The sequence below is a fragment of the Trichosurus vulpecula genome, chromosome 2 (genome assembly GCF_011100635.1).
Source record: "Trichosurus vulpecula isolate mTriVul1 chromosome 2, mTriVul1.pri, whole genome shotgun sequence".
Classification (NCBI taxonomy): Eukaryota; Metazoa; Chordata; class Mammalia; order Diprotodontia; family Phalangeridae; genus Trichosurus; species Trichosurus vulpecula.
The window spans coordinates 333,222,547-333,239,743 of record NC_050574.1 but is presented as its reverse complement, the minus strand read 5'-3'; the positions used below and the strand labels follow the sequence as shown (position 1 = coordinate 333,239,743).

General features: G+C 39.5%; 1 protein-coding gene across 1 annotated transcript in view; it reads left to right on the top strand.

Moving 5' to 3' along the window:
* Positions 1 to 17,197, top strand: part of PDIA5 (protein disulfide isomerase family A member 5) — a 183,252-nt gene that overhangs the window by 150,269 nt on the left and 15,786 nt on the right. The window contains exon 14 of the mRNA XM_036746296.1: positions 9,539 to 9,669. Within this exon, the coding sequence (XP_036602191.1) occupies positions 9,539 to 9,669 (131 nt within the window). The remainder of the gene's footprint in view (positions 1 to 9,538; positions 9,670 to 17,197) is intronic.

The following is a 17,197-nucleotide window of genomic DNA, read 5'->3' as shown; positions in this document are numbered from 1 at the left end:
CCCATTCTGTGCCAGACACTGCTAGATATATACTGGGGACACAAATACAAAAATGAGACAGGCCCTGCCCTCAAGGAGTTTACATTCTACTTGGAGGGTGGGGAGGGCTACAGCATACTCCCAGATAAATGATGGAGGTGAGAGACTAACAGCTGGGGCAAGAAGAAAGGAAGGCCTCTTGAAAGACTAACAGCTGGGGCAAGAAAGGAAGGCCTCTTGAAAGAGATGCCCTTTAAGTGACCTAGGGGTGCCACAAGGCAGAGGTGAGGAGAGCATTCCAGATGTGTATATGTATATGTGTGATATACATGACATATGTGTGTGTATTTATTTTATACATTGCATAAATGTACTATGGCACTAATATATTTCTAATTTGAAGTATATACAAAAAGGTATTTTTAAAAGCTGAGGTAAAGATGAAATTTAATATTTTTAATTTATTTTATTAATATTCTATATTAGTTATATGTAATATAATGTAATAAATATAATTAATTAGTATTTTTGCTCTCACTAAAGATTGTTAAGGAGAATTCTCAAGGATATTATTAAGGATAATATCTTTAGTGAGAACAATGTGATTGGATATGCTTTTCTTTTAAAAAAAATTCTTATGTATGTTTTGTGGGGGGTAAATAGGGCAGGTTTATAAATAATAATTGTTAGTCATTAATATCTCAGTTAGTTTGGTCAGTGTAGCTAGCCAAGCAGGTAAAATTTTAAGATGTTCTTTTAAAATTGAGAGATTCATAATACAGTAATCCAAGAAAAGTCCTAACATTAAATATACCAGTGTTTCAGCATGAATCCCCACAGACAATACAGAAACAAGCAAAAAAGCAATTATCTTTGATTTGAGCTCAGCAGATAGAGTTCCCACCATAAACTCCTCCCTCTTTACTTCTGTAGTCCTGCTTAAGTGATGGTCTCATACCTTAATTTCTTATTCATGTTTGGAGATTTTATTTATGGTTTTACATGAGTGAGAGTAGCGGAAAGGCTAGTCTGGCCATACCATATAGTGTAGGTAAAGGACTAGCACCAGAGTGGGGAACCTGTGGCCTCGAGGCCACATGTGGCCCTCTAGGGCCTCAAGTATGGCCCTTTGACTGAATCCAACCTCCTTGTTCTATGAAGTTTGGACTCAGTCGAAAGGCTGCACTTGAGGACCTAGAGGGCCATATGTGGCCTCAAGGCCATGGGTTCCCCACCCCTGGACTAATGTATAATAAAAAAAAAAAGCTGGTTGGGTCAAGTTATGAAGGAGTCAAAATGCCAAACAAGGGAGTTTATCGTTCATCCTAGAGTCAATAGAGAACAACTGGAGATTTTTTAATTGGGAGGGTTGGGGTGACATGATCTGACCTGCATTTTAGGAAAAATCCCCTTAGTGGGTTTTGGAGGATGGATGAGAGTAGGGAAAGATTTGAGGCAAGAAAGCCAGTTTGGAAGCTGTGGTAATGATCCATATGAGAGGCAATGAGGACCTGAACTAGAGTGGTGATTGTGTAATTGGACAGAAGGGCAATGTTGGGAAGGATGTCATGGAGAAAGAAATAACAAGATTTGGCAACTGATTAGATATGTGGGGTGAGTGAAAACAATGGGGTTGTCATGGAGTTTGTAAACCTGGATGACTGGAAGGTTAGGTGTATCCTTGACAAAGATGGGACAGTATGTGAAGTAGGTTTAGGGAGCCTTGGGGGTGGGGGTGGGGGGAAGGGAGATGGTGTAATGAGATCCAAATCTATTCATACTAGCTCATCCTGTGTCTCACTCTGTTCTACCCAAATTGAAAAGGGAGAAGGGAGGAGTTCTTACAGATTACTGCCCCAGAATATATATCCTCTTCTCTGGGGGGTGTTTGCTGACTGCTATAGCAAGGAGTATGCATCCTAGGGGAAGAGAGGTAGAATTTTCCCACTAGCATCTGCCTAGGGGCTGCTGTGAGTTATGATTGCTCTGAGAGGCAACACTTGGGGTTGGGGTGGGGGGTGGGGCAGCGGGGCAGGAGCAATGCAGGGGAATAGATAGGAGATTGTACCTTGCAAATGAGCCATGGGGTGATAGATGATGGGTAGGAGGTAGAGTAGGAGTTGTTTTGGAGACATGCCCAGCAATTGGATATTGTGGAAAAGGTGGGATCCAACCTATCTTTCCACCTTCCAGTTGGTTGATTACACACCTTTTGCACTCATGCCACACCCCTGTGCATGTCCTAGAGCACTTAATAGAGTATTCCTTCAATATACAGTCACTGTTAATGTGCTGTTAACTATCCAGAATCCAAGATTCCCCCTTCCCCAATTTGTTGTTCTGTCTGAAAAGGATACACTTTCGCTTCTGGTACTGTAACTAAGTAACATTTTTCATATCTCTTCCTTAGACCAGAAGTTTCATTTCCGGTGTTAACTGATTTTTTTTTTTTTGTGCTTTGTATCTAATTGTAATGCTTTTTCTTTTCATCCTTGTGCTGAGAAGGTTTGTCAAGGGAAGGGGAGGGTGGAGAGAGAAAACAGCAGTCAAGCTTCTGAGTGATCTACAAGCCTTTGGTATCTTTTTTTGTTTTTTTCTGAATACTGAACTACATATACCTACATGTTTTTCACCTTTCTCCCCTATGCCTTTGCATTGAAGTCACCACTTATCAATGTATATGGTCACTTTGTTTGAGGATCTTAAGCTCTTCGTAAAATTTCTTCGTTTTCATCCTCTGCCACAAACATTGGCACAAAAGCCCCAATTATCTTCACGGTGGTCTTTTGTTTATTCTCATCATGAACACTTCATGTCAAAATGACTAAATATCTCCTGCAATGATGTTTCTTGTTGCCCTGGGGCACACCTTGAGAACCTCATAATTTGTCTCTCCAAGGAAAACCCTTGAGCCGTATTTTCATTTAACTGCAACTTCCTTATTCCTTATGGTTTCATTTATACTAAGAATGTCAATATTGATATGGTTCACTTCCACCAGGAGTATTCCAATTCATTGGTCATTAGACTAAGAGCTCATATTTAGTCTCATTGGTAAAATTAATGTTGTTAGGTAAGCTAAACCCTGTGATTTTTTTAATCCCTTCTTCTGCCACCATCATTGCCAAAGCCAAATGGGGGAAATGCAGGACCAGAGACCATTTTGTATTTTGTTTCGTGTCATGGGTTGTCATGGCTAAAGAATCCATGGCCTAGTAGCCAGACCTGCTAGAAAAGAACTTCTTTGAATTTAGTGAGATTGTTCCTCAGCCAGCAGCCACCTCTTGCCAAGACAATCCTCCAAGCCTTTCCAGTTTTATAGAACCTGCCAGAGCTTGCAACCAGCAGGGCCAGGACCACCTCCGGGCCACAATGAGGCTTCCACATTGGACCACAGCAGCGGAGAGGACTTTCCTAAGAAAATAGATACTCATTTCAAAAATCAGTTTTGAGATAGAGTATTTTCGCAGTGCAGAGAAGACTATTCTGAACTGCTGGAAGCTAACTAGAATCCCAGAAGTCTGTGATAAAAGTCAACAGCTTTCTCTAATTCCAAAACTTCTGAATCTCAGGATATGACAATAACTAATACTTAAATCAAGTTTATTGAGCTTTGCCGTCTCCTCTACCCCCTTTCCTCCTTTTCACTCCACTTTCCCTTAACTGGACAAAGAAGTAAAAGAGAATTTAGAAATCATTTAGGCCTCCTCCCTGTTTTACAGAAGAGGAGACTGAGGCTTAGACAGGTAACTTAGCTTGCCCAGAGTCACACAGGAAGACTTGAACTGAAGTTGTGAGTCCAAATCAGTCATTTTCCCACTGTACCATGCTGCTTCTCACATGGGACCTCCTGTCTAACTCTGACAGTACTGAAGGGAGGGCCAGTTTGATGGGACTCATAGACTATTAGAGCTCAGACTTTAAGGGTCATCTAGAATGTTCCCTTCATTTTACAGACAAGGAAACTGAATCCCAAAATGGGGAAGTGCTTTGCCTACAGTCACACAGTGGGGGTAGTTCATAGTAGAACTACAGTGAGAACCCAGTCCTCACACTTAACACTATCGAGTGGTTTCCTGTTTTTAATCTTTGGCATTGCTGTTGAATAAAGTTTGATTTCTCTCTTACTCATTTTCAAAGCATATGAATTGAACATTTTGTTTTCATTGTCTAAACACAATATTTGATCCATTAAATGACTCTTTCTTCTGTGTCATTCATGATTTATTTTTTTTCCAAGTTGGAGGCTCTTGATCAGAAGCTGTTCCCAATCTTTGGTTTACACGTGTGACATTTTTCATTAATTTGTAAGTTTGATGGCTTCTCTGACTTCCTTCACATCTTAGCTGAAAATCTGACCTTCTGCAAGAAGCCTTACCTGCTCTCCCTTCATGCTTGTGCCTTCCCGATAAGATTAGCTCCAACATCTTGATCTATATCTGGCCACTGGACCCAGGTGGCTCCAGAAGAAAAAGTGAGGCTGGTGACTTTGCACAGCCCTCCCTCACTTAAATCCAACTCACTTGCATGTCATGGCATCACCTTCCTGATGTCATCGCCCTCTTTGAGGAGGAAGGACAAACAACAGCAGCTCCAATTTATCCTGTATATAGCTTGTTTGTACAAAGTTGTTTGGGCTGCTCGGTGGCGCCATAGTGCACAGAGCCCTGGCCCTGGAGTCAGGAAGACCTGAATTCAAATCCAGCCTCAGATACTAGTTTTGTGACCCTGGGCAAGTTGATTAATGGATGCTGTTTGCCTCAGTTTCCTTATCTGTCAAATGAACTGGAGAAGGAAATGGCGTACCACTTCAGTACCTTTGCCAAGAAAACCCCAAGTGGGGTCATGAAGAGTAGGACACAACTGAACAACAACTAATCGACACATAGTTGTTTGCGTGTTGTTTCCTCTATTAGAATGTGATCTTCTTTTCTTTGTCTCTCTAGTGCTTACCAGGGTGTCATTGTGTTAGTCTGACATAGAAGACTGGTACATAGTAACTGCTTAATACATACTTACAGATTTGACTTGATTTACTATATTCTCTTTCCTCCTAATTAATTGACTTATAATTAGGATAAAGTACCTAGGAGTCCCATCATTATTGCTACCAGGTCTGAACAGTCAGGCTTCCCAAAATGCCTGGTAAACTAAAAAGGAAATGTAATGTATCTTCCCGTGAAATTGTTTTCTAAAATGAAATTAGAATCTTTTCAAGACAGCAAAGCAAAACTATCAACATTTATTTCTCTTTCTTATATTTAAATATCTGATGCATAATTTAGAATAAGACTTAAAGAAATACAAATACCTGTATGCAGTTAGGACTCACAATAATCTCTATGTAGTACTACTTGTAATCCTTTCCCTTTTATCTCTTTAGATAGAAAACCTTTAACCAGGTTATTCTTACATAGCTTGGTATTGAAAATCTCCCTTTCCCCTCAGTTTTGGACACAGTATGACTGTGCAGTTAAAGTCCCAATAATGGCCATCCAAACACTTTCATTCTATCAACATAATTTATATATTGAGTGACTCTTAGGTACAATGCATTGTTGCAGACAGAGATCATGTCACATGTACCAGAGTAGAATAGTGCCAGGTATGTAGGTGTGTTATGAATGCTTTTGGGATAAAATTTCATAACACACTTTGAATTACATGATAATAACACAAATGTGCATAGCACTGTGCCCCGTCCTTGGCATAAATTATCTCATTCTATCTTCCTAACCACCCTTTGAGGTAAGGAGAGCAGATGTTGTTATCTCCATTTTACAGACTAGGAAATTGAGGTTCACAGAGGTTATAACTTGCTGGTGGTGGGTGTGGCTCTCATCTCAGGTTTAGACTTCACAACTATGTCTTCTGATTTAAATCCAGTGTCTTTTCCGTTAAATTGAGATTGTGAACTCTCTTAAATGATAGACTAAGGAGATAGTATTCTTTAGGCAGTAGAAAGCCACTAAAGGTTTTGAACCTTGGGAAAGACAGTGTAAAAACTGTCTTCTAGAAAGAGTAATCTTTTCGCAGTGTACATAACTAAAGAAGGGAAAGAAAAGACAATTGCAGTCATCTTGGCATGGTAAGGATCAGAACTCAAATGGCTGAGAGATGTGATACAGATGTGTGTGTGTATACACACACATATTTATACACATATGTGCATTTATATACATGCACATATATATAAAAATACACATGTGGGCACACACACGTGTGTGTGTGTGTGTGTGTGTGTGTGTAAATTGATTTAATTATCCAACACTTTAATTGGATTACTGCTTAGGAACCTCAGTCAATCAAGGAGTATTTATTAAGGCTTACTATGTGCCAGGAACTTTGCTAAGTGCTAGGGATACAAAGAAAGGCAAATACATGTTCTCTACCCTCAGAAATGTTTCCATTCTAATGGGGAAGACAATGTACAAACAACTGTGTGCATACAAGACATGTACAGAATAAATGTCAGGAAATCTCACAAGGCAGGTAGAAATAGTGGGAGAGGGGTAAGTGTGGAGGGGAGCAGGGAGACCAGGCCCAGGGACAAGGAAAGGCCTCCTGCAGAAATTGGAATTTAATCTGATTCTTTTAGAAAGCTAGGAGGCAGAGATAAGAGGAGAGTTCCAGACATGAGAAGGCAGTGAGTGAAAAACCCACAGTATCATGTGTGGACAGCAAGAAGGTCAGTGTGACTCCATCATAGATAATGTGAAAGAGAGTAAAGTATGAGAAGGCTAGAAAGACAGGAAGAGGCTGGGTTAAGAACTTTAGTTACCAAATGGAGGTTTTTCCCATCTGATCCTAGAGGCCATAGAGAGCCAGAGCTGGTGGAATTGATTGAGTAGGGAGTGGAAGTGGTCCCACCTGCACTTTAGGAAGATCACCTGGGCATCTGAGTGGAAGATAGTTTTGATGGGGAGAGACTTGAGGCACATAAATATTGCAGTAGTCTTAAGCATTAGGTGATAAGAACCTGCCCTAGGGTGGTAGCCATGTGAGGTGTAGTACATCAAGAAGATGGGAACCAGAATAGTGAAGAAGCTGGAGACCGTGCCACCCACAGAACAATTGAACACACATGGTATCTAGCCTGGAGAAGAAAAGAATTCTTGATGGACAAACTTTGTCTTCAAGGCCTGTGAAGTAGGAGAGATCAGAGTCGCTCTGTTTGTTCCCAGAGAACACAACGAGAAGCCATGGCTGGAAGTTGCAGAGAGGTATTTTTAGACTTGGCATAAGGAAAACCTCCTAATAACTAGAGCTATTCAGAAATGGAAAGGGCTGCCTTGGGAGGGAGTGGATTTTTCTTCTAGTGCAAATTGGATGCCTATTTTGGGGGAGTATTGCAAAAGGGATTCCTGCTCAGTTATAGACTAGAATTAGGTCTCTTCTGATTCTAAGATAATTCTTGCTTTTGAGAAATATTGTGAAGGGAGCATCAACAAGATTTAGTAACTGCTTAAATAGAAGAAATAAGGAAGGACAGCTCAAAAAAGACTATAAATTTCTGAGCCTGATGACTAAGTGGGATTTGCTACCATTAATAGAAATCTGACCAGTTTGAGTGTAAATAATAACTCCATGTTTATGTATCACTGTAAAGTTTATAAAACATTTTATTCTTATCAACTCTGTGAAATGCAAAAATGTTTGCCCTATTTTACGTATGAGGAAGCTGAGGCTCAGAGACATTAATTGATTTATTCACAATAGCACATTTAGAAAACATCAGAACCAGAATTCTTGAAATCCACTATACCATACTGTCTCTAAAGATAGGTTTATTTTAAACATGCCAAGTTTGATGTGACCATGATGCATTCTTGGAACTGTCCAACAAGCAATAAGAAATGCAGGCTGAGAACTCGGTGCTAGAGATAAGGATCTCTTCTCATACAGATGATGATAGAGATATGTGAGTAAATGAGATTTCTGAAGAAGAGATGCTAAGTGAGTATGTTGCCTTCCCTTCCTTTGCTTCTCATCTCTCACCTGGAATATGCACAGGGGTGATAATTGAAATTGTGAGAGTGCATGTACTTCCTGAATGAAGAGATAATTGTAGATGGGAGGACTGAACCTTGAGGAAGGCTAGAGAAAGAATAAGAACCGCATAAGGAGGCTGAGATGACACAACCAGATTGTGGAATGTCACGGAAGTCAAGAAAGGACAAGTTTTCAGGAGAGAATGAGGAATAGTGTCAAATATTGTAGGGATATCAAGGAAAATGTGTCTGCATGGAAGTTTCCAGGGTAAAAAAAAAATGAATAACAGTAGGTGTAGACCACTTGGTATAGAAGTTTGACAATGGAAGAAAAGAAATAGGACTGGGGGGACAAAAGTGAAGGTCTGTTTTTGTTTTTAAAGATGAGGGAGCCTATGTATATTTGTGGACAACAAAAGAAGAAGCCCATGTGAAAGCAGAGATTCCAGATGCTTGAAGGAATAATTGTAACAAATGTATCACATTCTGGGATGAGGGAGCATTTTAGAGATGGAACAACATGGACAGGACATGGGTGGAGGGATTAGCCTTGGAAAGAAGAAAAGACCCCTTTTATTCTTGAGATGAGCAAAGGAAGAAAAAAATGAGTATAAAAACAAAAACAGTTGTGTTTAGCTCACCTTCTCTCTTGCATAGCTAGTATGGGTGGAAAAGTGGGTCCTAAGAATTATGCTGCATCTACATTAAATGATGCCTTAGTGACTATTTCAAAAGCAGCTAATACACAGCTCTCCTTTTACTAGAACTTTCTATGAAAAGGCAGAGATTTTTTAAAATCTAAGCTTAGCAAGACCTCTTTTTTCTTATTGTTTTGTCTTCCTTCTTCCCTCCCTTCCTCCTTCCTTCCTCTTGCCCTCCTTTCTTTCCTTTTCTCCTTCCATCTTTCCTTCCTTCCTCCCTCTCCTTCTTCCTTCCTTCCATTCTTTACTTTTCTCTTTCTTTCCTTTCTTTCTTTCTTTCTTTCTTTCTTTCTTTCTTTCTTTCTTTCTTTCTTTCTTTCTTTCCTTCCTTCCTTCCTTCCTTCCTTCCTTCCTTCCTTCCTTCCTTCCTTCCTTCCTTCTCTCTCTCTCTCTCTCTCTCTCTCTCTCTTTTTCTCATTAGTTCTCCCTATCTTGCCCAGACTGAAAGTGCAGTGACCACTCTTGGATCTGATCCCAGTGCTGATCAATATGGAAGCTTTAACCTGCTCAGTTTTTCTGACTCAGACCTGTTTTTACCCTCCTCACGCAACTGTCTGTTCCCAAGGGCTCATCATTTTAGTGCCAGACCCGGAGTGGACACTCTTTTGACTTTAGCCCTACTTTAGTTCAGAACTCCCAAATGCAAGATGTTCACCAGTTCTTGGCATTCCCCAGAAACCTGGCAAAACATATGTGTTTTTATATATATATGTATATACACACACATATAAGAACATAAAAAAGATTTTAAGCAGTGATATAGAGAGGGTTCTCTAAAACACACAAAAATTGTCTATCTTTGTGGATATCTGCATTTGGAAGATAGCCCGTATAGTTAGAATCAAAGTTGTGTTCTGTTTCTTCCAGTCCTGAGGCACCCCCACCCCCAGAGCCAGCCTGGGAAGAAAAGCAAACCAGCGTGCTGCACCTGACTGGAGTGGACTTTCGGGAAGCCCTGAAGAAAAAGAAGCATGCTCTGGTCATGTTCTATGCACCCTGTGAGTAGATGGGGACTGAGCCATCTTGACATGAAGTTATTGTGGAGCAGGGAGGTAGTGGATGCTAGCCTCCCATTTATCTGAAAAAGAGCATCTCTGGATCAAAGGCAGAGGCTGAGAGATTCTCTGGGCACACAAGAATTTCTTGGGCTTTGCAGGCCATTAAAACTGGAAAAGACCTCAGAAGATGAGCTCATCTCATTCTCTCATATTATAGATGAGGAAACTGAGGTCCAGAGAGGGAATGTGATTTTGTCCATGGTCATACAACTAAGGAATGACTTGAACCTGGTCTCCTAGCTCAAAATCCAGTGTCTTTCCCCTACACCATGGGCTGGAGCATTTGTATCTCATCAGTCTATTACGCAGAAGAGAGTTACCTACTCAGTTCTTTTTTTTTTATTATTCATTTAATATTTTTAGTTTTCAGCATTGATTTCCACAAGAGTTTGAATTACAAATTTTCTCCCCATTTCTACCCTCCCCCACACTCCAAGATGGCATATATTCTGATTGCCTTGTTCCCCACTCAGCCCTCCCTTCTGTCACCCCACTCCCCCCCATCCCCTTTTCCCTTACTTTCTTGTAGGGCAAGATAGATTTCTATGCCCCATTGCCTGTATGTCTTATTTCCTAGCTGCATGTAAAAACTTTTTTTTGAACATCTGCTTTTAAAACGTTGAGTTCCAAATTCTCTCCCCTCTTCCCTCCCCACCCACCCTTCCTAAGAAGGCAAGCGATTCAACATAGGCCACATGTGTATCATTATGCAAAACCCTTCCACAGTACTCATGTTGTGAAAGACTAACTATATTTTGCTCCTTCCTGTCCTATCCCCCTTTATTCAGTTTTCTCCCTTGACCCTGTCCCTTCTCGAAAGTGTTTGCTTTTGATTACCTCCTCCCCCTATCTGCCTTCCCTTCTATCATCCTCTCTTTTTTCTCTCCTTCCTTCTTCTTTCCTGTGGGATTAGATGCCCAATTGAGGATGTATATTATTCCCTCCTCAGGTCAGATCTGATGAGAGCACCTACTTAGTTCTTAAAGATTGCCAGAGAGAGAAATTGCTTTTTCTCACCTGTTCCAGTATCTCACACACCCCCAATTGTTGGGAATCCATCCATTGTTTAACTTAAATCCTTCCTATTTCTATTTATGGCAGGCAGCTTAGATAGCCACCTTCCCAGCAGGCTGCCTCACCTTCATATTCTCCTGCCTTTTCTTCTCTCTAATTAGGCACCAATATGAAAACACTTCCATCCCCCAGACCTTGATGGCCTAGAAAATTTGCGTAATACCCCTCCTTCTGAATAGTACCAACCCTCTCCCTCCTACACCCCACCCCCCACCCTCCCAAGTCCCTGTGGGTACAGCAGCTGCCATGTTGCTTCTCCTGAGCTCTCATAAGAGTCTGGTTTTAATCAAAGACTAATCTAAGGGTGAGCCACAATTCTGCTCCTATGCTGGTATTTGTGACTGGGGTTTTTTTTGCATTCCCATTTTAAATGTTAATTGACACTTAACAGAATAGACCTCAGGATTTCCTCCTTTGCTCTCACCTTTCTCTTTCCGCAAGTTACAGCTCAGCCTAATGGACTGAAAATAATAGAAGCTGAGGTCTGTGGGGAACCCTGGGGGTGTGGAGCTCAGCCTAGTGACAAGCTGATCTAGTTGTCATCAGCCCTCCTTTAGGGGCCCCACTGCCCCTAACTTCCATCTAGAACATCTTTCTGAGGCTTCAGCTGTGCTCACTGGGAAGCTTCACCTGCAGATGTTCTGTCAGCTCAGCAGATGCAGAATCTCTGTCTGACGGTTGACTTAGTAAGTCAGGACCCTCCCTCTCTATCTTTGCCATTTCCCTTTTCAAGCTAATACCTCCTACCTAGAGGACTCCTTTAAAAGAGCTCAGTCCTTCACTACTGTTGTTTCTCAGGGCCTTAGAATTTCTTTGTGAGAATGTCTTCAACAATGTAAATGCAAAGAACAAAAAAAGAAAATTAACACTGTATAATCACCCCCTCCCAACACACACACACACACACACACACACACACTCTCTCTCTCTCTCTCTCTCTCTCTCTCTCTCTCTCTCTCTGTCTCTCTCTCTCCCTCTCCCTGCCCCCCCTTGGCAAAGAAAAGATAGATTCTTTTATCTCATCTTCAAGGTCAAGGTTGATCTTTATAGTCACAGTTTCATAATTCAGGTATTTTTTCTTGCTCTTTCCACTTATATTGTATTGATTGTATATATTGTTTTTCTGCCTTTGCCTATTTCACTTTGCTTCATATAAGTCTTTCCATGCTTTTCCACAATCTTCAGTTTCATTTATTATAGTGCAAGTAAATATTCAATTACATTCATGAATCAGTTTGCGTAATCATTCCTCCAAGACATTTACTTTGCTTCTAGTTCTTTGCTACTATGAAAAGTGTTTCCATAAATATCTTGGAGTACATTGGACATTTCTTTTTATTGTCAACCTCCATGAAGTATTTACCTAGTAGTGAGATCTCTGGGTCAAAAGGTGTGGACATCTTAGTCACCTTCTTAGCATTATTCCAGAATTGTTTTCTAGAATGATTGAACCAATCCACAGCTCTTCTAATAGTGCATTAGTAGGCCTGTCTTTTCATAGCCACTCCATCATTGACTATTCACATTTTTTTATCATACTTGCCAGCATTCTGGGAGTAAAGGTAAAAGCCTCAAAGTTTATCATTAGTGATTTAGACTATATTTTCATATAGTTGTTGACTGTTTGCAACTCTTTTGAGCTCTTTGTTCATATTCTTACAGTGCAAGTAATTGCACTTTGACCAGTGAGGAATAGTTTTGGGTGTCATATATTTGCATTAATTCCCCATGTATCTTAGATGTCAAACCCTTCTCAGAGATAATTGGTGCAAAAGTTTTTTCCTGGATGGCCACTTCTCTCCTTTTCCTAGTCATACTGCTTTTGTAGTGCAAAACCTATTCAATTTCATGTAATCTAAATTATTTCTTTTGCCTTTTGTAATCACCTTTGCCTCCAGTTTTCATTAAGAATTCTCCCCTTAATCACACCATAAAAAAATCATAAGAGAAGTGATTCATACACTGTTCATGACTATGGGCAAGAGTAGGAATTCTTTTTTTCTTCCTTTTAAGAGTAGTAACAATATAGCTCTTTGTTTGTGCCCTTCATTCACTTTCTGTTTTCTCCTGTGCATTTTTAAAATGCACAGGATAGATAGAGATAGATTAAAAAAAAAAATCAAAAGCCATTCCCCAGTGGATAAGTGGTAAAAGGATATGAACTAACAATTCCCAAGAGAATTATAAATTAATAACACTATGAAAGAATACTCCAGATCACTAATAATAAGAAAAATGCAAATCACGACAACCCTGAAGTTTCATCTCATGCCCAGCAAATTGATAACAATGAAAAAGATCGGAATAGTCAATGTTGTAGTAGTTGCAACTGTGAGTTAGTGCTCCCATTTCAGTAAGCCATATGGAATTATGCCAATAAAGTGAATAAAATATCTATACCCCTTGATCCAGAGACTCCACTACTAGGCATATGCCCCAAAGCATATTCACAAAGTATTTCTAGGATGACTTTTTGTGGTAGCAAAAAACTGGAAATGAAGTAGGTGCCCATTATTGGGAAATGGTTAAACATGTGTTAACATGTAATGGAATAGTACTGTGCTGTAAGAAATGGCAATATGATGAATACAGAAAACCATGAGACGATTTACGTAAACTAATTTAGAATGAAACAAGTAGAACCAAGAAAACAATATACACATTGACTACAACAATGTAGATGTAAAGAACAACAAACACAAAACAATTGAAACTGAACTTTGCAAAATTAAAACAAAACAACCATGGTCCCAAAGAAGAGATATAAGAAGGCACCTCCCCTGTCTCTTTTGCAGAGGTGGGAAGTCCACAGATGTGGAATATAGCATATATTTTCAGATTTTTTTCGATATATTGATCAGTTTTACGCTTCTTTTTTTTTTTAATTTTTTTGTTGCCTTGGATGGCTCTCTCGGAGTGATGGGGGGGGGTGGGGGATACAGGGAGAAATATAGATGATATAAAGACAAAAGATATATTTAAAAAAAAAAGATTCTTTCCCTAAGCCATGCCTGGTTCTCTTCTCATTTTTTTAAACATTGTAGTCTTTTTGCAAGTGTTATGACATATCATGTAAGATGTTCTAAACCTAATTTGTGCCATGCTGCTTTCCAGTCTTCTCAGCATTTCTTGACCAGCAGAATTCCTCCCCAAGTGATTTATGTTCTTGGGTTTCTCCAGTACTGGATTCAGTAGAGTCTGATTCATCCTTACCTAGTCTGTTCTACCGATTTGCTTTTCTTTTTTTTAACCATTATCAAATAGTTTTTATGATTAACACTTTATAGTGTAATTTGAGGTATAAAAATTCTATTCCCTCTTCATTCCTATTTTTTCATTATTTCCCTCAAGATTCTAGATTTTTTTATATTCCTCCAAGTAAATTTTGTTATTATTTCTATCTGCCTTTATAAAGTATTCCCTCGATAGTTTGTTTGGTATAGCATTAAATCTATACATAAATTTAGGTGACATTATCCTTTTTATTATATTGGTGAGGCCTAGCCATGAGTACTGAAAATCTCTCTAGTTGTTCAAGCCATTCTTTATTTCTTTTAAGAGTGTCTTCCCATCTTTCTCATATAAAAGGGTAGCTTGTGACCTCTGATTTATTAGCATATTTTAGACAAGATATCATGACTGCTATATTGGAGAGCTGAGGTCCCCTAGGATCCAGATAAGGTGCAGGCCCTGAATTATCAGGCTTTCAGCTGATATCACTACTCACTGTCAACAGGAAATCTTTTAAAAAATACAAACCAAACTTTTCTTCTCAAAAAAAAAATTATCAACAAATTCAGATTCAAAGAGAATTTATCAAGTACCCATCTTGCATAGTCCAACTAAGTATCAAAGGAGCCACAAGGAGCTTAAACTGATGTAAGGAGAAGAAAAAAATACACAAAATAATGATGATGCAAAAGAAGAATAAGGCAGATGCGTAAGAAAGGAGCAGTAACAGTGCCAGAAGAAGTCTTAGGAAAGAAAGTACATTTCTGGCTGGAAGACTGTGCGAGGAAAGAAGTTTGATATGTGCTTAAAAGAATAGCTGAGATGAGACAGGATACTCTTTCTGTTCATTGAGAGAGTCCTCAACCCATCTGTCCTAGGACTGAGTCTCCAGCTCCCACAAATCACCCAAACTTTCTTCTACTGATTGGCCAAAATTCCCAGATAATCTAGGGCTAAAGAGCACCTACTACACTTCTAATCTCCCACCAAAAATTAGCCTGAAGTTCAATCTGTTTAGGTCAGATAATGCCACAACCCAGCTTGTACCCAAGGAATATGCCCCCTCCCTCAAGCCTGTCATCTCTTTTATTGCTTTATTTTGATCCCCCACAACCCAGAGTTGAAATTTTCCAATCATTCAATGGTTCTACACCATCTATGCATGAATATTCATTTGATTTTGCAGTGTAATCATTTATTTTCTTTCTTTTTCTCCCTTCTTTTTCTTTTTCTCTCTTCTTCCTTCCTTCCCCCCCCCAGCCTCTATTAATTTCTTTTCTTTTTTTTCTTTTTTTCTCATTACTCTTTCTCTCCTTCCTTCCTCACTCTCCCCTCCCTTCTAATTTCTTCCTTCTCTCCTCATTCTTTCTCTTTCTTTCTTCCTTCCTTCCTTTCTATTTCTCTGTAATATCAAAGGGAAGAGACAATAAAAGATTATTGACCTGGGCCCCATGGTCTGAATTGAAGTTTATCTTTGAAATCTCTGTGAGTAAAGATTTTAATAAGCAGTTAAGAATATAAGCAAAATTATAAGAGGAATGCTCACCCTACTTAAAGGAACAATTTTTTCAAGCCCGACTTATTAGCACAGTTTTACACCAAATACACATTTTATCTGCCAACTGCAGGAGTTCTGTAAGGATATCTATTTGGCAATGTTTTGTTAACTCTTTATAATATTTTATGTTCTTAAAGCATGATGTAGTAGAAAAAGAATTTACCTTGGAGTGAGACAACCTAAATTCAAATCCTAGTTCCAACACTTGCTAGATGTGTGGCCATGGACAAATTGCTTTCCCTTTCGGGGCCTGGTTTCTCTTCTGTAAAATGAACAAATGAAAAAACATTTGTTAATCACTTACGTTACAGATGCTGGCCTAAATGCTGGAGACGTAAATATATAAACAAAGACAGTTCTTGCCCTCAAGTACCTTGTATCATAATGAGGGGAGACTATACATATAGGTGAGCGATAGCAGACTGAGCTGGGGGATGGGGATGACTGTAGTTTGGAAAGTTACAGTAATGGTAAATATAGCCACAGGGAAATAGGTTAATACATTCTTTCCTGTAGTAATGGGAATATTCATTTGATTATGATTCCATAACTAGAAGGCAGAGTGGGGAGCAGGGCTAAGAGCAGATGTAAAGTGGCTACCAAAAAGAGAGCTGGGGAGCAAAATGAACCAAGCTTGGGGCTTTCTGGCTATAGTGAACCATAGGAAGCACCCACCAATAAGCAGTATGATAGTGTTGTCACTCCCTATTTCATTGGGTTGTTATAAAAAAAAACACTTTGCAAACCTTCAAGAGCTATATGAAGGTGGTTTTGTCATTAAATCTTTTTTAAAAATGCTCTTTAATTCTAGATTTTCACTGATCCAGCCCATTCTTCTACTCTGGTCAGATTGTTGATGTTTTATTAGAATTATTGTTCCACTATAAGAACCAACATTTTTAATATTTTTATTTAATATATTTAGCTTTCAACATTTATTTCCACAAGATTTTGAGTTACAGATTTTCTCCCCATTTCTACCCTCCCCCCCACTCCAGGATGGCATGTATTCTGATTGCCCCATTCCCCAGCCAGCCCTCCCTTCTGTCACCCCACTCCCCCTCCTTATCCCCTTTCCCCTTACTTTTTTGTAGGGCAAGATAGATTTCTATACCCCATTGTCTGTATATCTTATTTCCCAGTTGCATGTAAAAACGACTTTTTTTGAGCATTTGTTTTTAGAACTTTGAGTTCCAGATTCTCTCCCTTCTTCCCTCCCCACCCACCCTCCTTGAGAAGGCAAGCAATTCAACATAGGCCACACATGTATCATTATGCAAAACACTTCCATAATACTCATGTTGTGAAAGACTAACTATATTTCCCTCCATCCTATCCTGTTCCCCTTTATTTGATTTTCTCCCTTGACCCTGTCCCTTTTCAAAAGTTTTTGCTTCTGATTACCTACCTCCTTCCCCTATCTGCCCTCCCTTCTATCATCGCCTCTCTCTTATCCCCTTCCCTCCTACTTTCTGTGGGGTAAGATACCCAGTTGAGTGTGCATGTTATTCCATCCTTAAGTCAAATCCGATGAGAGCAAGATTCACTTATTCCCTTTCACCTGCCCCCTCTTCTCTTCCAGTAGAACTGCTTTTTCTTGCCACT